We start from the raw sequence: 23104 nt of genomic DNA, 5'->3' as shown, positions 1-23104 counted from the left end.
TGATTTGTGTAGATTATTTTTATAAAATTGTTATATAGCTGGGAAGGTAAGAATATACTCCATTGGAGCAATTTGGAGTTATGCCCAAAAAGTTATCAAACTGTGCATACCCTTTGATCCAGCATTGCTGCTATTGGGCTTATATCCCAAAGAAATACTAAAGAGGGGAAAGGGACCTGTATGTGCCAAAATGTTTGTGGCAGCCCTTTTCATAGTGGCTAGAAGCTGGAAGATGAATGGATGTCCATCAACTGGAGAATGATTGGGTAAATTATGGTATATGAAGATATGGAATATTATTGTTCTGTAAGAAATGATCAGCAGGAGAAATACAGAGAGGTTTGGAGAGACTTACATCAACTGATGCTGAGTGAAATGAACAGAACCAGAAGATCACTGTACACTTCAACAACAATGCTATATGAAGATATATTCTGATGGAAGAGGATATCTTCAGCATAAAGAAGATCCAACTCACTTCCAGTTGATCGATGATGGACAGAAACAATTACACCCAGAGAAGGAACACTGGGAAGTGAATGTAAACTGTTAGCACTACTGTCTATCTACCCAGGTTACTTACACCTTCGGAATCTAATACTTAACGTGCAACAAGAAAATTGGATTTACACACATATATTGTATCTTGGTTATACTGTAACACATGTAAAATGTATGGGATTGCCTGTCATCTAGGGGAGGGAGTAGAGGGAGGGAGGGGAAAATTTGGAAAAATGAATACAAGGGATAATGTTATAAAAAAAATTACTCATGCATATATACTGTCAAAAATTTTATAATTATAAAATTAAAGAAATAAAAAAAATATACTCCATTGGTTGCTGATGTTTTCGAGATTGCCTTTTTCATAGTAATAAAATTTGAAAATTTTTTTCCTAAGCCATTGCTATTTTTTCTTTCTTTACATACCTTGAAAATCATTCCCTCAATGTGCTCTCCTTTATGTCACCTCTAGGACAGACTTCCTCTATCTACCATTGGTCTAGTTTATTATTTGTTCTTTTCAGTAACATATTTACCTTTTTTATAAGGACAGAGCAGACTGTAATATTAGAGCCCAAATGTGATAGCTCCACTGTTTTCAAGGCTGAAAAGTTATAAATATTTTTTATAAATCTGTTCCTGTTTCTTGCATCTGTTCTTCCAGTTTTATACTGAGATGCCTTTGGGATAACTTTGCTTAGATGGGCCTCTTATTAAGTTTTCTTTAATTTTTTATACCTATTGCTTCTGTGTTCTGTGAAAAGATGATGTTCATAATCTCCCATCACCAGTTTCCATAAGATTTTATGAGTTTATATTCCAAATAAATGTCCCCCTTGATTCTCTCTTCTTAGCAAATTATAATAGCAGTCATCATCATCATCTTCTTCATAATGCACAACACTTTATGAAGTACTTTAAGATCTACAAAGCATTTATATATATTATCTAATTTAATCCTCACAGTAGCTCTAGCAACAATGTATTAATGTACCTGTCTTGCCAGGAGCCCCCCAAATGGTCTATTTCTACTTTTCACCATCTTTGCCATTTGATGTATATAAGAGGAAACCCCAGAGTTGTTCTAATTTGCATTTTTATTTGTGATTTTGTCTTTCTTTATATAACTGTTAATATTTTGCATTTTTTCTAAAAGCTTTTAACCACTTTATCTGTTTGTGAATGATTCTTAAATCTTACATATCTATGTCACTTCTCTGTAGATCTTGCATATTAGATTTTTACCATATGGTTTTCACACAAAATTTTTCTCACCTGACTGCTTTCCATCTTAGACTAATAATACTGATTTTCATCTTTCCAAAACTTTTAGATTTCATTTAATTAAAATTATCTAGTTTGTCTTTTTTGATCTCCTTCATTCTGATTAGTTATAAATCCCCTCATTACCATAGTTATAAAAAGTGTTTCCATTTATTTCCCTGTAATTTTTTTGAGGTAACCTTTTTCATTTAGGTTGTGTATCATTTTGGAACTTTTGTTACAGATGGTGTAAGATCCTGTTTGAAATCTTTTTTATGTTAACTTATTTTTAATTTTTTTTAACTTAAACACTGAAAAGAGAGCCTTTTTTCACATGCCCATATATCCATAAGTGAATCTAAGAGATCACAAACATCCCCCCTACCACCACCGCCCACTACCCCACACTTCTCCCCTACCCCCACCAGAGGCTGAACCATTTGCCTCAGCTTGAAAGTAGCAGAAGCTGGCTTCTCACCTCTGACTCTAGACCCGGCTCTGGGTAAATCACTTCATTTCCCTGTGCCTTAGTTTCCTCATGTGCACAAGGAGGTGAGATGGCCTCTGACATTCTAATGAATTCCAATGTTTATGAACAAAATTTGAATATTGTGTCTTATTTTGCCAGGTTAGAGTATTGCACAGCCATGAATTTCTCCATTGGCACATTTGAATAACTATGTAAATAAACTCACTTTCTACATTTAAGGATGCCCTCAGAAAGTTTAAAATGTTTCTCTAACAAGTCTGTACTTTTAAAACGTTCTCTGGGCCAATACATTTAAGTATAACTTGGCTTTCCATTCTTTTATTCATCAACATGAGAAGACTTCTCCATCTGTGTCCTCTGACTCTGGGATAAGTTGGCTTCAGCCATCTGCCTTGCCCTTCTGGCTTTTGCATTTAACCTTCAGCTCCACATTGAGTGGTTTTATGTGAAAAGAGAATAATGTGGGAAGGGGGCTCCTAGAGCTTCAAGTTTTTTGATGGGTGGCTTCATATTTGGTAGCAGCTAACAGACTATGCAGACTGGAAAGAAGCTTGGATCTGTCCATGGTGGGGACCATAGAGAAAGGGCCAAGGAAAAGCCGGGAGGAAGAGGAAGAGAAGCAAGAAAGGTGGGGGAGAGGAGGAATTTTGAAAGGAGAGGGAATGAGGGAGAGAGTAGCTTGAAAGTAAAAGAGGTAGAGAGATGGAAAGATATCTCTTTTTTTTCTTATCAAAGCTTTTCATTTTCAAAACATGCACAGATAATTTTCAACAATCATCCTTGCAAAACCTTGTGTTCCAAATTCTCTTTTCCCTCCTTTAGGTGGCAAGTAATCCAATATATGTTAAATATATACAATTCTTCTGTACTTATTGATTGAAAGATTTCTTGCAAATAATTTTCTTTTATAAAAAGATGTAACTACCAACCAATTTAGTATCATTCTCACATCTTTATTTATCCTGCAATCAACTAAAGGTCTCTAGTGATGTGCTTATGGACTCAGGACTTTATCCTTTCCCAGTCAGCTTTCATCAGTTACTTTATATAAGGAAAAACATTCTACTGAGTTTAATCCAAGCACATAACAATCTGCTTTCAGAAGAATTGAGCTCCTCGGCACAAACAGTTCTGAATGACCATTTTTAACTTTAGTAAATATTTCAAAAAGTCTCCTGTGTGTAGAGCACTCTGATAAAAGAAGTATTGAATAGAATAAGATCTGTACCCTCACGGAGTTTACAATGCAGTAGGTAGAAGAGAAGGGGGAATGGAAGAAGCATTTATATTGTGCCCACTGTATGCCAGGCTAAGTGCTTTGCAGATATGGTCTCGCAACAAATTCCAACATTATTCTTGGTCTTCCTAGATTTTTCTGAAACTGCTCCTTTCATTATTTCTTATAGCACATTAAAAGTCTCTTACATTCATATCCATAATTTATTTATCCATTCCCCAGTTGAAAGTCACCCTCTTAATTTTCAGTTTTTTGTTACAGTTAAAAAAAAAAAGCCACCATATTTTTATACATGTGGGATCCTTTTTCTGTTCTCTTCAATCTTTTTGAGGTATAAGCCTACTAGTGGTATCCCTCGTCAGAGGGTATATACACCGAAGTGATTTTGCTCATTCTAAATTGCTTTCCAGAATGACAATTTCAATGAATATACCAATTCACGACTTCGCTGACAATCTCCTAACATAACTGTTTTCTTCTTGAAATAACTTCCTCCCCTATAATTGTAATTTTCCTTTTTTGTCCTCTTTATCATTTGGATAGTTGTGAGGTTGAAAATCAAAGTTATTTTAATTTATATCTTGTTGATTATTAATATGGAGCGTTTTTTCATGAGGTTGTTAACAATTTGGACTTCTTTGAACATATGTGTATGTTTTATGTATATGTGTATATATATATATATATATATATATATATATACACACACATATATATGTACACATATATGGGGTATATACATAAATATATATAGACAATCTCCATGCATAGCTATAATCTACATGCACAATATTTATACACAAATTAACTGTTTTCCTTATATTTTACTGGCATTGGTTTTGTTTGTGCAAAATATTTCTAATTTAGGTAATAAGAATTGTTCATTTTATCTTTATTCTAAATGTGGAAATATGTTTAGAAGAATTGCACATGTTTAACCCATATTGGATTGCTTGCTCTCTAGGGGAGGGGAGGGGGAAGGAGAAAAATATGGAACACAAGATTTTGCAGAGATGGATGTTGAATTTTTTTAACTTAAACACTGAAAAGAGAGCCTTTTTTCACATGCCCATATATCCATAAGTGAGTCTAAGAGATCACAAACATCCCCCCTACCACCTACTTTTGCATGTATTTTGAAAAATAAAAAAACTATTATTATTATTATAAAAAAGAATTTGATCTTCATTTGATAAATAATAGGGAACCATTAAACTGTGTTGAACAGAACAATGACATACTCAGATCATTGGGAAACATAAGGCTAGTAGAAGTTTGAAAGCTATATTGAAATTGCTAAAACAGTAGGGGCAAGGGGCAGCTAGGTGGCGCAGTGGATAGACCATCAACCTTGAATTCAGGAGAACCCGAGTTCAAATGTGGTCTCAGACACTTAACACTTCTAGCTGTGTGACCCTGGGCAAGTCACTTAACCCCAGCCTCAGGGGAAAAAAAAACAGTAGGAGCAGCAAGGCCAGATAGATGATTATCTAGATGAAGGCCTGAACCAGATTGGTAATATGGGGAAAGAGAGCAAGATAAACTGTCATATTCAAAACTTAAGGACTGACAACTAATTAGATGAAGCAGGGAAGGGGGAAGATCAAAGAAAATACTTAAGTTCTGAACATTGGTGATAGGGAAAATAAAGTTGCCATTAGCAAAAATAATAAAGTCAGAAAGAGGAGAACAGGTTTTTGGGAGGAATAGTGTTCATTTGGGATATGTTTAATTTGTAGCATCAATAGGACATTTCTATCAGCAGCTGAGATGCTGAAACTTAGGGAAAAGGTAGAACTAGAGTCGTTGATTTAGCATTCATACATAGGCAGATAATATTTGAAACCACAAGAGTGAATGTGATCACTGGGGGAAGGAGTGCAGATAAAAAAGACTGTCGATAAAACTTTGGATGATATCAATATTAAAAGGTCATGAAGAGGAAGAAAAGCCAGCAAAAGAGACTGATGGAATTGTTAAGAGGGAGGAGCATCAGAAAAGAGGTATATCTCAGAAGCCATTAAAAATGAAGAGACCTCTAGGAAAGTGAGGACTGAGAATAGGTCTTTATTTTTGGCTACAAGGAAATTCCACTGGGAGATTCAGATGGAATTATGTAATTTGATATTCTTTTCTACAATTTGGAAGAAAGGTCAGGGCTATAGATATAAGATGTTTGAATTATCTTTGAGAAGGCAGTTTCCATAGAATGATAGATACCAAAGCCAGAGTGTTAAGGGGTTTGAGTAGTGAGTGAATACTGAGGAAGTGGTGGCATCCAGTTTGGCAGTAGAAAGGACAGATGGGATGGTATCTTGATGGAGTAGAGTGTGGAGAAAAGGCTTTTTATTTTAGGTTTAGGAAATCCATTTATATGCAAATAAGGATTGAAGAAACAAGAAAAGGATTAATTGCTGGAATAAAGTGCAGGAAGTGAGTTTAAAGCAGAAATGGTGGTAGAAGAATTAACCTTTTCAAGGAATCAAGACACAAAATACAGAGAAGTTTAAATATGGGAAAAAAGAATAGTTAAGGGAGCACCTGTAGGATGGCCTCTGTTTGCTGGGTTCTTAGCTAGGAAGATGGACTGTTTGGAGGAGTGGCAGGGAGGAAAGAGGAAAGAAGGTGAGGGAATGAGCATGGGTTCCATTTGTCAGTTAGATTGGGAGGAAGCTAAATGAGTTTGGTCACTGATCTCCCAAGTTCCTCTGGTTCTTTTCTGTGGGATGAAAGAGTAGCTACCATTTTGGTTTTTGTGACCCATATTTTAATTTAAGCTATTCCCCATAAGACCATGAAGAATTAGTGGAGGTGTGTAGATGTTATCCCCCTATTCTTCTGCCAGATAATTCCATAAAGAGCGTGAAACCAATTTGGAATGTTGGCAAGGCTTTAATTCTACTGGTAACAATAATAGAGCAATTTCCATCCTACTAAGCTTAAGTTTGTCATGTGATGAGTGTTTCAGCTCCCTTAATTAAACATTTGCTTTTAGCTCAGGGTGATGGTTTGCCAAATGCTGCTAAACACCAGGATACTTGGGAGAGGCATCCTCAATACCTGTTCAAGGGGAATTTACGGAAAAGAAGTGATTTGAATCAGGATACTTTGCAAGACGAGAAGCTAATATGTAAGTATTAAAGAGTAAATGTGAGCCAAAGGCCTCTCTCATCTGATAGAAAAAGCCCAGGAAGCTGCCTGAATGATTCCTCCCACAGTAGCCCTTGTTCTTTAGTTGGGTTGCTACTGCTAAGAATTTGGGGAGCAAAGGTTTATGAGAGGCCTATTTATCTTTATCTTTCTCCTAGCCCTTCAGCTGACTTCTTGAATGCTATGCCAGTGGGACTTGTATTACTAATTACAAACTTCCATATTGGCCATATTCACAAATGTGTATCATTCTGCATATTTATTAATTCATCTCTCTGTCTTAAGTCAGAATTGGTTTTCTTTATAATGTTATTATTGTATAAATTCTTCACTGGGTCCCTTCTCTTCAAGTTACATCGGTTCATACAGATTTTTCCAGTTTTCTCTGAAACAGTCCATTTCGTCTTTTTTTTTTTTTTTGCTGAGGCAATTGACTTACCTTGAGTCACATCGCCAGGAAGTGTTAAGTATCTGAGATCATATTTGAACTCAGGTCCTCCTGACTTCAGGGCTTGTGCTCTATCCACTGCACCACTTAGCTGCCCCATCGTTGAAGAGAGCCATGTCCATCAGAGTTAATCGTCCCATAATCTTGCTGTTGCCATATATAATGACCTCCTGGTTTTGCTCACTTCCCTCAGCAGCAGTTCATGTAAGTCTCTCCAAGCCTCTCTGTATTCCTCCTGTTGGTCATTTCTTACAGAACAATAATATTCCATAACATTCATATACCATAATTTACCCAACCATTCTCCAATTGGTGGGCATTCATTCATTTTCTAGTTTCTAGCCACTACAAAAAGAGCTGTCACAAACATTTTTGCACATGTGGGTCCTTTTTCCTCTTTTTATGATCTCTTTGGGATCCAGGCCCAATAGAAACATTGCTGATTTAACCCTTTGCTCATAGATTCAAATTACTCTCCAGAATGGTTGGATATGTTCAGTTCCACCAATAATGCATCATTGTCCAAGTTTTCCCACCTCCCCTCCAACACTCATCATTATCTTTTCCTTAGCCAATCTGACAGGTGTGGAGTGGTTTCTCAGAGTTATCTTAATTTGCATTTCTCTAATCAATAGTGATTTAGAGCATTTTTTTTCATATACCTAGAAATGCTTTAATTTCTTTGAAGATTGTCTGCACATATTGACTTTTTATCAGTGTACTCAACAAGCATATTATTAAGGCAGCTAGGTGGTGCAGTGGTTAGAGAACCAGGCCTGGGGTCAGAAAAATTAGAATTCAATTCTGGCCTCAGTCACTTACTAGCTGTGTGATTTTGGGCAAAGCACTTCACCCTGTTTTCCTCAGTCTCTTCATCTGTCAAATGAGCTAGAGAAAGAAAGGGCAAACTGCTCCAATGTCTTTGCCAAGAAAACCCCAAGGAGGTCACAAAGAATCAGACATAACTGAATAATGACTGAACTTGTGTCAATAACTGTGCTAAGCTGTGGGGAGACAAATAAGGACAAACAAGTCTCCACTCTTTAGGAACTCCCATTTAAATGAGGGAAGATAGTATGTAAATAACATGTATAAAATTAGATGCGTAACAGTTTACATTCAAAAGAGATAGGAGGTAATTTCAGAGAAGAAAGTACTAAAATCTAGGGGAAAAGAGACAGGCCTCCTGTAGAAAGCAGAATTTGAGCCAAGTCTAGAAGGAAGGCACAAATCCAAGAGTCAGAAGTGAAAAGGAAGGACATTCTAAGCACAGACAGAAACAGCTAATATAAAGGGAGACAGGAAATGGAGTATTGTATAATCAAGGAATAGTAAGTAGACCAAAATAAATGGAACCCAGAGGGAATGGAGGAAAACTATTTAAGAAGGCCAGAAAAATGAAAAGGGTGTGGGTAATAAAAAGCCTTAAATGCCAAAACATACTTTCTATTTGATTCTTTGATTTTGATTCTTGGTTAATAGGGAACCACAGGAGCTTAGAGAACAGAGGTGAGATGTGTGTGTATGTGTGTATGTATATATGTGTGTGAGAGTCAGAGAGACATAGTCAGACCCTTGGCTTAAGGAAAATCCCTTTGAGGGAAAATGAAATGGAATGCAGAGACAAAGCCTGGGAGACAAATTCTAAGAGAGAGGAGGATGAGGGTCGAACCACCGGGATGATTGTGTGAGTGATGTCCATGAGAGAGCCTGTAAAAGTAGAAGTGACAAGATGTGGCAACAGCCTGGGTGAGAAATGGATGGGCATCTGGAGAACAAATTTGGAACTGTGCTCAAAGAACTATCAGACTGTGCATACCCTTTGACCCAACAGTGTTTCTACTGGGCTTGTATCCCAAAGAGATCTTAAAGGAGGGAAAGGGACCCACATGTGCAAAAATGTTTGTGGCAGCTCTTTTTGTAGTAGCTAGAAAGTGGAAACTGAGTGGATGCCCATCAATTGGAGAATGGCTGAATAAGTTGTGGTATATGAATGTTATGGAATGTTATTGTTCTATAAGAAATGACCAGCAGGATGATTTCAAAGAGTCCTGGAGAGACTTACATGAACTGATGCTAAGTGAAATCAGCAGAACCAGGAGATCATTGTACACGCCAAATTTACAGTGATCAATTTGGATGGACATGGCTCTTTTTAACAATGAGCTGATACAAGCCAATTCCAGTGGTCTTGTGGTGGAGAGAGCCATGTGCATTCAGAGAGAGGCCTGTGGGAACTGAGTGTGAATCACAACATAGTATTTTCACCTTTTTGTTGTTGTTGTTGTTTGCTTACTTGTTTGTTTGTTTTTTTTCCTCTCTTTTTTTCCCTTTTTGATTTGATATTTTTTTGTGCAACATAAATATGGAAATGTGTTTAGAAGAATTGCAAAAAAAATTAATATGCTTGTTGATTGATTAACAGTTGATAAGATGAATGCTGCTCAACAGCTTGTAAATTCAACGAGACTTGGAGAAAGCACTCGTAGCAGGTTTGGAAGTAGGAGTCTTAAGAATAGTGAACAAGGAGCAGAGAGCCAAGTGAAAGAGCTGGGCAGGTAGAATAAGAGCTTAATCATTCCGTAGTAATTATCTTTGTTATTATTCTTTAGTATCAGCCTGGGTAATTATGACTTCAACGTACTCTCCTACAGATGTCGCTGCATTTGGTTCAGAAAAGTGCTGGGAATACTGCTTTTGAGTGTCTGTTGAATTAGCTAATCATTTTTTTTAACTCTTTGAAAATTAATCAATGTAGTTGTTTCCTCTGTGCCAGGGAATAAATGTGCTTCCTCTTCCTCCGGGCTTCTGTCCCGAATGGAGACAACCAATACATGGTTCTTCAAATCTGGATCATCTTCATTTTCCCAAGACAGTAAGTTGGGAAGTGTAGCAAGAAGGAAACATTGACTTGAATTTTTAATATTTAAATGTACTGAGGTAGCTTATAGTGGGAGGAAAAAAGTATGCCTTAGTGTGAATAAAATCAGTTAGAATGAGTAGAAAAGAAGGGCCAGTTTCATGTCTGCAAGTCCTGACTATGACAGATAGGACACTTTCCTCCCAGTGATCCCTGGTGGCAGACCTCCCCATTTTACAGAAAAGGAAGCTAAAGCTCAAAGAAGTTGCTTTTTGGTGGCAGGAACTGACCTCAGGATATCCGACCTAGGGGGAATAGGAGGAAGAAGTGAGGAGAATTGAGGTCACTAAAGATAAAGCTCTTTATCTTAATGGATCTCACCTCCTAGATCTGGAACTGGTCAGAGCCTCCAATGAGGAAACCGAGACCCAGGAGATTCAAGAACTTACTCAAGATCAAATCATTTCAGTTAAGATTGGAGGAAAGATTTGAATCTCAGATCTCTGGCTGCAGAGCCACTCTTCCTCCACTGTAAGGACCTTGTCTGGGCTTAGGCAGGAGAGGCGGCGTGCTTTGGGATGTGGCCAGTGGGCAACTACTTTTCTTTTTTTAATATGGATTCTTTTTTTTTTTTTTTTTAATGAAATAAGTTCTCGTTTAAAGAAATAATTCAGTTGCTTGTTACTCCCACTTTGCTTTTTGATGCTCATAAATGAGTTGTACAGCTTTTTGTTTTTAAAATCTACAGATGAGGAATCACATTTGTTGCAAGAGTCTTTTAGATCCTTGCTGAGCACTGCATGAAAAGAGTGATTTGGGCATCACATTTGAGAGCCTAAATGAAGGACAGGCAGCGTGTTTGTCTGTCTGTCTGTAACCTACGCTGCCTTTTCATGCAACTGAATCCAAATCCAGCTCTGTGACCTTGGACAGGTCACATAACTGCTGCCTGCCTCGGTTTCCTAAGCTGTAAAATGGGGGCAATGATGGTACCCACTTCTGAGTAAAGATTAAAAGAAAGGGTTTGTAAAAGTTCTTAGCATGGTGCCTGGCACATAACAGGCCTATTTATTCCCTTCTCTCCTCCTAATAAGGGACCAAGAAAAGCACTTCCATAGTCTTTTATAGAAAAAAAGCCACCAAATTCTTGATATTTCCAGGATTAGATCTCTCAGGTTTAAGAAGAAAACCTTTTCCTCACTCCCTTTTTCTTCTCTAGGTTCCCTTTTGTTGGATACACCTCTGTTTAAGAGCAACCAACTGCTCTTTGATGAGTTTGGTGAAGGAAACCCGCGCCTTCGAGAACCCCGAAATCTCTTTGCTTTCTTCTCTAATGATGGGTTTCTGCAGGCTCCCCGATGGCCCGTAGAGTGCGAAGTCATCAAGGAAAACATTCAACATATCGGTAATCTAACTTTATCGCTGCTTCCGTGAGCTAGTAGTAACAGGGCTCTGCCAAGTAAGGCTAACAACTAACTGGCAAGAACTTTCAGCCAGGGCTCCTCTCACTTAAAGGGATCACCACAGGTCTGTGCTCTGGCTCTTTACCTTTCAGCTTCAGAAAGTAAAAGGTAATCATTTATCTAGACTTGTCAACGTCAAGACCTGTGACTTAATTGGTCGTGGGATCCCCTCCTGTGGAAATTCTCACCCCTGATGAAGGTTAGAGGCTCCTGTAGCTTAGGGAATTGTCTTGGGGAAGAGCCTGGCTTGTGATTACTCACTTCACAAAGACAGTATTCATCAGAAGCAGTGATTGAACCCAGGGCTTCTAGATCCCGAAGCTTACCATGTTCTGGCAAAATGATTCACGTTATTACCGGGCCACAAGTAACTGAAGCAAACCAGAATCCAAAACTGTTTGTTGAGAGAGGAGATAATGCCTTACTGTTATGTACTCATGTTAGTGTTTGCCCTGCAATGTTTGCCCCACCCAGGATCAAGGTCACTAAGAATTGTCCTGGTGATCAGATAGTTGCTTTGTCAACTGGAAAAGCAAAGCAAGGAAAGTTGGATGGCCCAGTAGTGTGCCCTGCACCTGGGTACTTCTCAGAACTTCCCCATTGGAGTTAAGGCCGTCCTCATATCCTGTGCTACTCCAGACCTTCAAATTAACACCCTGCAGGCACTCTCAGTCCTGGCTGCCTCTCGTTATCTCTATTCCTTCTAGAAATCCCTGTGGAACCCTAAACTGCTTCTGGGAAATGCACTTTGAGCCTCTATTCTAAAAGGCAATTGCAGTGACCAGGCTGATTTACATTCTTGTCCTCAGTTGCCCCAAGGAAGTCTTCACGGCCTAATTGTCCCAGCATCCAAATAACCCCACGTGTGGGAGCTGCCAGGGGGAATGCTTTAGAAGGGAGAAGAAGTCTTTGTTGTGGTCCTTGTAGAAATGAACAGAGTAATTTTGGTAGTTTTGCTCCTCATTAGGTGGTTATTGACTGCCTGTTCCTGTTGGATGTCTCCTTTCAGAATGGGTCCCACCCAAGCCTGAGTATTTCTATCATCCTACAGGAAATGAGAAGGTACCGGAAATTGTTGGAGAGGGAAAAGGCACAGTGGTCTATCACATTGAATCAGGTATCCTCATTTTCCTCAAAAGGGCTTCATTGTGGCAGCTGGAAAAATCTGTAATCACATAAATGAAAAGCAAGTGAAGTATCTTTTGATGACCAGATTGAGCAAGAATGCTGATATTTGTAGGAGGTCAACCTTAATACTTTCACGGTTCTGCAGAAGTATCATTATTATTTTGGTTATAAGCTTGTATTGTGACTTCCTCCTTCTCTCTGAAGCAAATCTCACTAGAGCTGCCTCCAGGGAACCTGCTTTCACCTCCCAGCTAAGTCACTGACACCATCTTTCATCCTTCCTTCTTCCTCCATTTCCTGATGGTTTTTTATAAGACACATCATTCTGGGTTTTACTTATTTTTAAAGGGAAGATAGTTGTGGGGATGATTTGTACATGATTATTATGTTAAGAGAACATGTATAAAAGCTGCATTTAAAAAAAATTAGAATCCATGAGTGTTTCAATGGAGTTGTGATTTCACAGCTGGTCCTATTCCCTCCAGTGGTGTAGATTTGATCTCATTCTCCCACTTTTTCACCTCATGCCTTCCATGGACTCCATAGAGAACGGACCCAGCATCCCAGAGCCTTGCCACTCAGCGTGCTGATGGTTTCCGGCCGGCTCTCGATCTGCCCATTTCTTGCCTTGCATGCTCTTGTGATGTCACAGGCTTGCCTCCTTTTTCAGTCATCTTTTCCTGGATGATACATTTGCTGGTGTTGCTACAACTTGTGGGTAAGCCTTCGTGGCTCGTAGCAGCCCCAAGCACATGAAGAATCGATGGGCCAGCTATGTCCCTGCTCTGTCCGTGACGATGTTTACAATTGACTCGGACACTTAATGTGAATCACCGTGGATATTTTGGGAAGCGGCACTTTAGCTGCTTAGAAGATCAGGAGGCCCTCTGAGTCTCAGCCCTATCCAGCGTCTGAAGGACATGGCCAGATTTCAGTGAATCCGTGTTGGCTTTGCAGATGGCAGCCCATCTCTGTGTCCTCATGCTTTCTGTCCATGTTTTTGCATAAAGCCTCCATAGAGAATCTCCTCCACATTCCCTGCAGGTCATGCCAACCAGGGCTGAGCTTGGCCTGTCTGCCCGGTATTCTCTGCTCTTGTAGCAAGTCGACCATGAGGATGTCTTTCACACTGCGCCCCATGTATGTCATTGTTGACAGCATGCTACAGTCCGCCCCTGCCTTGTCAGCCCATCTTTCTCTTCTTTTGTTCGTTCACCTGCGGTTCTGTTTCTCCTGTGACTTGAAAGCTCACAGCATTGCAGTAAGAATAGCCCCCCCATCACAGCCCCCCAAAAAGCCTCACTTAGGTTAAGAGAAAAGCCACCATGCTCCCTCACTGCAAAGTATATAAAATGTCTCAGAGTTCACCTGCCAAAGAATACTTGATACTTGTACGGTTACAAAGTGTTCCTTAAAAAACTAGAATCACCTCATTGCTGCAGGAATATCCTCAGTGCTCATGTTTGGGCCATGGCAAAAAAAATTAACAATGATAATACTACAGACAGCTCTTGAATATGCCCCTTCTTCACCTCTGACACTGCCCCCCATCACCTGACCCCTTGATCAGTACAACAACTGCGGGGCTGAGGTGTCCGCCTGTCCGACTCTCTCCCCATTCAGGCTCCACTTAACCACCAAAGTTACAGAATGTCTCCACATGCCCCAGTCTACCCAACACATTTTTATGACACTCTTAGCATTTTCCACAAAACAGAGTCTCCAGCCTTTCTCACTTGGGAGATGTGCATCAGACAAGCAGAACTGATGCCCTTACTCTGTGGCCATCAGTCCCTCTTGTCCTAGTTACTTTAAGTGAGAATCTCATCTTGATTGTCTCTGTGTTTTGTTACTACTCTATAGAATCTGCAACTTTGCTGCTATGGGCTCAATCATTTTCTTTGCTGATTCTCTAGGACTTTGTAAGTAAAATGTCACAAAATACTACAAAACTTGGAGTAGGCCACTTGTAGCATGAAAAGGACACAGAGAACTTGAGTCTCCTTTAGGAGGCATGAAGAAGGAAGTTCCTCCATCACTTTGATGGAGTCATAGCAGTGGCAACCAGCTGTTGTCCACTTAAGGGCTAGTCACAGCCTAGGAGCCTTCAAAAAGCCTGCCAGCTCTGTCTACACTCACCTGAGGAGAAAGTTTTATTAGTCTACAGGGAGTCTTGTCTGGCTTTGGAAAAGAGAACCAGCTATGATCGAAGAATTCAGTTCCTGTAAAGGAATCATTCCTCCTCCAGAGGGAGGTGATAAAATGAACATTTATTAAACGCCAACTAAGCCGTGCCAGGAAACGGAATTACTTCTATTTGAAGTGTTTTCAGAAGATTCTGAAGATGTGGCAGGATAAGATCCTAGACACAGGGGTCCCTTCTCGAACTAAGCGGTCAAGCATTCAAACTGTAGAAAGTGCAGCTCTGGTGGGCTGGCCATGTGATTCACATGCTAATCGTGTGGTTCCCTAAAAGACAGCTCATGATCTCCCTGTGACTTAGATGGTCTTGGAGAGTTCCTATCCCTGAAAAATTCAGGGAGAATTCGCGCAGGGCCAGGTCACAGGGTGGTCAGAAGAAGCCATACAAGGACACTCTCAAGGAGTCCTTGAAGAACTTTGGAATCGATTGTGTGCCATGGGAGACACGGGCCCAGGACCCCTCCAGCATGGTGTGCCCTCACCAGAGAAGCGGCTCTGTGAGCAAAGCAGAATTGCATTACCCCAGAAGAAATACGAGATGCTCAGTTAGCGAAGTCCCCAAATGTTCACCTGTCCGATCGTGGCCGAGTATTCTGAGCTCTAATAGGCCACAGTCAGACACATAGTGGCTCGACTCTAACATGGGGGTGTCATTCTGTTCCTCCTTGAGAACAAAGGGCAGCTGCCAAGCATGTGCCAGGCAGTGGGATAAGAGCTGGGGAGACAAATAAGAAAAAGAAAGCCAATCTGCCCTCAAGGAGCTAATGATCTAGCAAGGGAAGACAAAGTAGAAAAAGGCACTGAAAAGGGGTGGGGCAAGGGGAGGGCCACAACAGAGACAGGGGGAAGATGTTTGCCAGAGCCGGAACCGAGCTGAGCAACTGGTGGTAAATGAAAAGACGGCTTGGATTTTGAGCCCTCCATAAACAAGCTGTGAGGAGTTTGTTATTCCATCTTCCAGCTCTCCTGTCAAAGGGGAAGCTCTGATGAGTGTAAGGGCCAAAGAGCTTTTCCTGGGGGTGAGGGTAGGTCATGATGATGGTGGTGAGGCTCCAAGGAAGCAGAGCAGCTGGTGGCCGGCAAAGGTTGGCCACAGAGAGGAAGGGATTCTCTCTCCTCTCTCCCCCCAATCAGCTCATCCAGGAGGATTTGCCATAGCCAGCACAAAGCAGGCTAACAGGTCCAGCTGATGGACTAGAGGGAAGAGGAGGACTAAGGGCAAGTACCCAGCAGGCTGGTGCCCAACAGAAAGGACGAGACCCTGCAGTGCTAACCATGAGGTGCTTGGCTGCACTTGGTACCCTCACATGTACCCCTCTCTAGAATATTCTGTGCATGTGCCCACCTTTCACACCGACTTGCGTTTCCCTGGGCAAAGCTTAGGGGAATGTTTAATCTACAGTTTGTGCTATAGTGTTTTAGTAAATGCTTTGAGATAATTGTGACAAGTGGCTGACTGTTAAAGGTGAATGCTGGTGAGCCCGAATTTCAAAATTACAGACTCACAGAAATTTGAAACTGAGGTAGCCATCCCGCAGGGAACCAATCCACGAGTGTCAGGTTGGGGATAGTGGCCCCTCAAGGGCCACCGTACAACTTTCAGGTAGATTATAATCTAATTCTTTCCCAGTCTCCACTAACCTCATTCCTATCCATCCCCAGCACATCAAGGGATGAACACAGGAGTTCCAATCCATAACCAAGTGCCTAAATTGTTAAGCTTTTTTTAAGTGTGGCATAAAGTGCCTTGAGGTTGGCACCTTGGCTCAGGCAGGAGCTCTTGAAGCCTTTTGCCTTGGCTCTGGGGTGATTATCGGGTTCTGGATGGAGATGGTGATGGGTGGATGGAGGATTTCTCTTCTACACCCCCACTCTGACCAATAATGGCACTTTCCTCGGATGGTCTTGCTTTCTTCCTTTGATCTCCTCATATACTGCCCCTTCTCTTCTCTTGCCCCAAACCCTGCATCCAAGTAAAAGGTGACTCTAGGCTGTGTATTTAATGGGGGCAGATTGTCCTTCCATTATGGCAGAATACAGCCCATTTGTGCTTTTCATCCTGTCCAGTTCTCATCGTATAGCTCCTCCATGAAAATTTTTCCATTGTCCCTCTACACACACATGCGTACACACACACACACACGCACACATGCACACGCACACACACATACACATGCACACACACACTTTTTCATTTTTTAGTATTCAGGGCTACCACATGAATTCCGTCTTTTGTCCCTCATTGTTGCTATCAAAGCTTTATGAAGAAAGGACTTTATAGTCATATATTTGATGTTCTTTTACTAAAGACCTACTCCAGTAGGGCAGAGGTAGCCTGGTTTCTAGAAGCCTGTGCCAACTGAGCACAAATGGGCAGATCCAAACAAACTAGAAATTTGTGGGGCGTCAGCCAGCTGACCGCCTCGGTCTTTATTGAGGATCTGCCTGGTTAATGTCAGATTAGCTCGTCACCAAGCTTGGGTGAAGATAGTTGAATTTTTCAGGGATTGGAACTCTCTAAGACTGTTTAAGTCACAGAGAAGCCATGAACTATGTCAGCAGAGGAAGTACCCACCCTGACAAAATCACACTCCTCGGAGTTTGGCCAGAGGCCAGGCCAGGATAATGGTCAGCCCAAGTATTGTGTAAGTAGAGAAGACAACTTGTCCCCACTTCTAAGTCTGTCCATTTTCTCAGCCCCCCCGGGTTCCTATTTCACCAGCTCAAGAGTGGGAGGCAAACGAGGACTGATCAAACAACTTTCTGTGAACTTGCAAGGCCCAGAAGATGATACCCTGCTGTTTGAGTCAAGATTCGAGAGTGGGAATTTGCAGAAAGCTGTGAGAGTGTGAGTAATACTGAAAAGGGATTTCTGGTGGGGATGGTGATTGGAGGGGCAACTGAGAATTCCTGCAAGAGTGGGATGAAATTTGAGATTAACTCTTGAAAGAAGGGTAGAAATAAAAGGAAAAGCTGTTATTTGCCATATTTCCTAAGGGCATCTTGCAATTGGAGTTTCTTAATTCTCTAAAAAAAAAATTAAAAGAGCAAGTTTCTCCAGCTGCCATCCCCCACCTACCCCGGCAAGCTACAAATACATCTCTCGTTCAGACATGTGGCTTTTCTCTCACTTCAGTGTCTACCTTTGAGGTCAACCATTTTTCGTGTTCTAATTCCAGTCTTCCACATGCTGTAGTCATTTCCCCATCTGTCCTCACAAAAATAGAAGCAAATAAGGAATAAAGTCTTTCAGTTTCCTTAAGAAATCAAAATTATATAACGCCAGTTTTACATTTTTGAAGTACATGGTCTGTTCATAAGTTTTGAAAGGAGACACCAAAGTGCAGTTGAAAAGGGCCTGCATGTGGCCTCTGGATGGAGGCCTGGGGTTCAATGCTGACTGCCATGGACTGTGCAGCCTTGGTGAATTATTCTAGACAGAAGTCTCAGTGAGTGACTACATGAAGATGCTCACTTCTAATGCAACTGCAAAATTTCCTAAGAGTTTGCAGACCACCATTGAAACAATAACACTGAAAAAAAGGATGTGTGTGTGTGTGTGTGTGTGTGTGTGTGTGTGTGTGTGTGTGTGTTGGGTTGGTTTAGGGCTGGGACATTATCATAAGCTTACCTCAGGAATTACAGAGTTCCTGGACTTCTGCCCTGAACCAGTTGGTCAAGGGCTTGAAGGCCTAACCAAGTCTCTTCAGTCAATGAATGAATCAAAGACTTCTCACACGTATGAAGGCTTTGATAGACTGATTAATCCAAAGGTCCAGGCTCCCTCTGACCCAAGGAGCCGTGTGCTTCTGCCTTTAGTTCTGGGTCTGCAGAATGAAGCCGTCACCTAACAGCTGCTGAAAACTGGCCCTGCCCGGAGCTTCAAACTAATGACTATTGTTTGGGCTGTCTGCTGAGCCAAGCCAAAGGAGCCTGGAGCCTTTAACAAATGTATGCCATTCATAATCAGGACAGAGAAGGGTAAACTGGGTCTGGAGCTTTACTCAGGGGTCATCATCTTGTCAACTGTATCTGTCCCGGATCTCCCTCCTTCCTTTAGAGGAAGGCGCCATGCTTGGCTAAGCCACCCTCTGGGGACAAGTCACAAGCTTTCTATCCTTCAGTTGTTTATCTGTAAAATGAAGGCAATAACCATACAACTGACCTCAAAAGGCTGTTAAAAGTTTCCAAAGAAGGGGCAGTTTCCAAAGAAATACTGATTATAAAAGCCTATATAAATGATAGCAAATATCCTGAGACCCAAAGCAAGAACCAAAGGAGAATGGCACAGCCAGCTGCCAGTCAAACAGAGCCAGACCCTGAAAAGGGCCCTGAGGGAGCAAAAATAAATATAGTCCTTGCCCTCAAGCAACTGATGGACCAATAAGTAGGAAATAGGGCTGAGAGTCAGGAAGAAGGGTTCAGAGCCCATCTGGCCACTTGCTGGAGTAGATTCTTAGGGAAGCCTCTTGGCTGCCCCAGGCTTAGGCCTTCTCTGGTTTTGTCCCTTGCAGAGACACCTATGACTATGAACTCACTCTTCGGACCGATCTCTATACTAACAAGCACACTCAGTGGTTTTATTTCCGAGTCCAGAACACCAGGAAGGAGATCACCTATCGCTTCACCATAGTCAATCTGCTAAAACCCAAGAGCCTCTACACCATAGGAATGAAGCCGCTCCTGTACTCGGAGGTGGATGCCCGCACCCAGAACATGGGCTGGAGGCGAGCGGGGGATGAGATCAAGTACTACCGGAAAGCTGCTGAGGATGGACAGCCAACCTTCTACTGCCTCACCTGGACGGTCCGCTTCCCGCACGACCAGGACACCTGCTACTTTGCTCACTTCTACCCTTACACGTACACGGATTTGCAGTATTACTTGCTGACGGTGACCAACAATCCCATCCAGTCTCAGTTCTGCAAGCTCAGGACTCTGTGCAGAAGCCTGGCAGGCAACACTGTCTACCTGCTCACCATCACCAACCCATCCAAGACTTTGGAAATGGCCGCAGCAAAGAAAGCAGTCATTCTGAGTGCCCGAGTCCACCCCGGGGAAAGCAACGGCTCCTGGATGATGAAAGGATTCCTGGACTTCATTCTCGGAGACTCCCCCGATGCCCACCTCCTCAGGGACCTTTTCATTTTTAAGGTGGTTCCCATGCTAAATCCAGATGGGGTGATCGTGGGGAATTACCGCTGTTCGCTGGCGGGCAGAGACCTGAACAGGCACTACAAGACCCTCCTGAAAGACTCCTTCCCCTGCATTTGGCACACCAGGAACATGATCAAGAGGTGAGGAAGACGCTCAGTAACCCTTTTGTAAAAACGGTCCCATTGGTTGATAAAAGAAAGCTGGCTTTAATGACACGTTGGGACCACGTCCCGCCTTGTGCCCCAATAGCCCCCAGCTGGGCTGATGGATTGGTCAGCCAAAAGTGACCACACTCAGATCACACAGTCCAGGGCACTTCTGGTTTTGCCATGAGGCCCTCCCCCTCAGAGATCTGGGACCTAGTGGAGATGAGCAAATTAAAAGAAAATGCCCATGAACACACTCTGCAGACACCTTAAGGGCCCACTAAACTTGTCTGTAGACAAGGATAGGAGGAAACACAGTCCCCTGGCAGGGCAGGCAGCCTCGTTAGCCTGCCCCGGGTCCGTGGAGGCTGGGAGTGAGCAGCACTGGGGTAGAGAGGGCACATTGAAACAGAGCAGGAAAGCACTTCAGACAGAGGGCACAAGACATATGTGGTCTCTGGAGAGACACGAGCCAGCTTTAGTTAGCAGATGTGTTTGCTTTGCCCATCATTGCCATCACTGGGCCTGGGCTACCCAGAGCACTTCTTCTCCCTAATGTGCTTACTCTGTATTATATTGTGATCACCTGTGACGGCCATCTCCCTTAACTGGGCTATAAGTTCCGTGAGAGCAGGAACTATAGCTTCCTTTTTTTTTTTTTTTTTTTAATTTCTTCACTCAGCACCTAGCTCCATGCTTCATACATGTTAAATGCTTATTCAGTTTTTTGTTATTGATGCACTTAATGTGCCTCTTTCCCCAGCTCCATCTCATCTCTCATCTTCTTTCCACCTCTAGCTCAGAACATAAGACTTCAAGTTAACATCATTACTTCTGAAAAGGGCCTATCATATAATCCTTTCACGGTCTCTGTGACACCCTAGGTCAGTACTCCTTTCTCTGGTCAAGATCTCTTTAATATTAGAACGTGAGTTCCTTCAAGGTAGGAACACCCTCTCTCTTTATAGAAGTGTATTACTAGCCCTTAGCATAGTATCCAGCAATTCATTGATTCATTCATGTGAGTCACTGATGGACTCTGGGAAGGTAAGGGAACAACCATACCAACTTAACTCAGCAATTATTTATCACGTGGCTACAGTGTGCAAAATATTCCCAGGAACTGAGTACAGACCCTGACCTCAAGGAACCTAACGGAGATGGACAGATGGCATGTTCTAATAGACATCAAATAATAAAAGGGGATGGGGCAAAGGCGAGAGCTGCAGGGACTGTATCTAATGAGGCCTTGATTCTGTAGAGTCCTTGAAGAGCGGGAGGTCCTGCTGTATTGTGATTTCCACGGGCACAGTCGCAAGAACAACATCTTCCTGTACGGGTGTAACAGCACCAGTCGCAAACAATGGCTTCATGAGCGAGTCTTCCCTTTAATGCTGAGCAAAAATGCCCCAGATAAGGTAAGCATGGGAGATACTTCTAACAGAATAGTCCATGAAACATAGGGGCAATCATGTAAAAATCTCATAGAGAAAACAGAACTTTCTTCTAAGACTTAAAGCTGGAAGGGGCCTTAAAGATGGTCTCCTTTGTGATGAGTGAGTAGAAAAGTAAGTCCCAGCGAAAACTTCTTCAGGGTTAGAAGTGTGTTTCCAAGTGAGATTCCAGAGAATCACAGTTATTTCTCCATTTCTCTTGGGCCAAATGCTTACACTTTTAGTAAGTGAAAAACTCTTAATTCTTTGTGGCATCAGAAGAAGGAATTACATAATAGATAAGCCAGCAAATTCATAAGGTTATGTAATCTGAAACACCCTCATACTTGCCTCAAACTTGCAAATAATAAAAAGGCCACTCAGGAGCTGATAAAAGAGGCCTCAGATAATAAAGCATGTTTAGAAACAATTCTGCAGCTGAGAGAGATGCATATAACAATCTGTGATAATTTGAAAGTGAAAATCCAACTTTTTTTTAGAATAGTAAGATGATCTTTACTAAATACGTAGGATAAGGAAGCAGTTGGTTGAACCTCTCCTAAATAGCTAATCTGATGTTTCATCCTGGTGAGGTGACCCCCTAGAAAGTCTCACATTTGAACCACAAGTTTGGACAGGTCCTACCAGGCTGATAAAGATCTAGAGAATAGGCCTGGCAGTGGATTCTGTATCTGTGACCCAAAAGCCAGATTGACTGACATTGCTGTGGCTTGTTCTCGCCATAATTTGGACCAAGACCTCATGGAGGCCACTTGGCTAAAGTCTGTAAGGGGGCTGTCATCTATGCCAGTTGAAAGAATTGCCACGTCCCTGAAAAAATAGACCTTTGACAAGTAACTGGTTAGAATAAAAGATGTTTTTGGATGGTATAGACCTACTATATAAAATTATCTCTTCACATGAACTAGTGGAATGTGGCCAAACACCACTGTGAAACATGGAAGTGTCTGCTGTTTTCATCTGTAAAATTGGCAGGGATTCAACATGAAGAAGGGATGCGATTTGTTCTTTTTTTTGGGGGGGGGACTAGAAAGCAGAACCAAGGAAAGAGTAGATAGTATAGAAAGACACATTCAAACCTAATGTCAGGGAAACCTTTCAGCTGATAGATGATCCTAAGGAAGGATGACTTGCTCCAAAATGGACGTATTTCCCCTCTTTGAAAGCCTTCAAGGAGAGACTAAATATCCACTTGTGCCATATTTCATAGTGGAGATTTCTTTCCACTTGTAGATTGGATTGGATGCCTGCTGTGATCCCTCAGATTCTGTGAGGGATCCAATCTAATCCACAATAGAACTATGATTTCTATGGTCCCCTCATGTTATGAAATGTTACATGATTCTATGCACAGTTCAAAATGCTATGCTAAGCAACCCTAGGAATATGAGAATTACCTAGAACATCAAGTTCTATAGCAGTGGTCCTCAAACTTTTTAAATAGGGGGCCAGTTCCCTGTCCCTCTGACTGTTGGAGGACCGGACTATAGTAAAAAAAACCTCACACTCTGTCTCCGCCCCTCAGCCCATTTACCATAACTCGGCGGCCACATGAACATCCTTAGTGGGCTGCATCTGGCCTGAGGGCTGTAGTTTGAGACC

The 23104-nt window shown here is 41.8% G+C and overlaps 1 protein-coding gene across 10 annotated transcripts in view; it reads left to right on the top strand.

Moving 5' to 3' along the window:
* Window positions 1-23104, top strand: part of AGBL2 (AGBL carboxypeptidase 2) — a 62646-nt gene that overhangs the window by 9030 nt on the left and 30512 nt on the right. For 8 of the 10 annotated variants that reach the window (XM_074275340.1, XM_074275342.1, XM_074275348.1 and 5 more), the window contains 7 exons: window positions 6490-6624; window positions 9869-9967; window positions 11172-11357; window positions 12425-12532; window positions 17443-17593; window positions 19260-20042; window positions 21310-21466. In XM_074275340.1, the coding sequence (XP_074131441.1) occupies window positions 6490-6624; window positions 9869-9967; window positions 11172-11357; window positions 12425-12532; window positions 17443-17593; window positions 19260-20042; window positions 21310-21466 (1619 nt within the window). The remainder of the gene's footprint in view (window positions 1-6489; window positions 6625-9868; window positions 9968-11171; window positions 11358-12424; window positions 12533-17442; window positions 17594-19259; window positions 20043-21309; window positions 21467-23104) is intronic. The other 2 variants (XM_074275345.1, XM_074275344.1) reach the window with 1 other exon arrangement.

This window comes from Sminthopsis crassicaudata, chromosome 6, assembly GCF_048593235.1.
Source record: "Sminthopsis crassicaudata isolate SCR6 chromosome 6, ASM4859323v1, whole genome shotgun sequence".
Taxonomy (NCBI): domain Eukaryota; kingdom Metazoa; phylum Chordata; class Mammalia; order Dasyuromorphia; family Dasyuridae; genus Sminthopsis; species Sminthopsis crassicaudata.
This window is presented reverse-complemented; position numbering and strand designations above follow the sequence as displayed.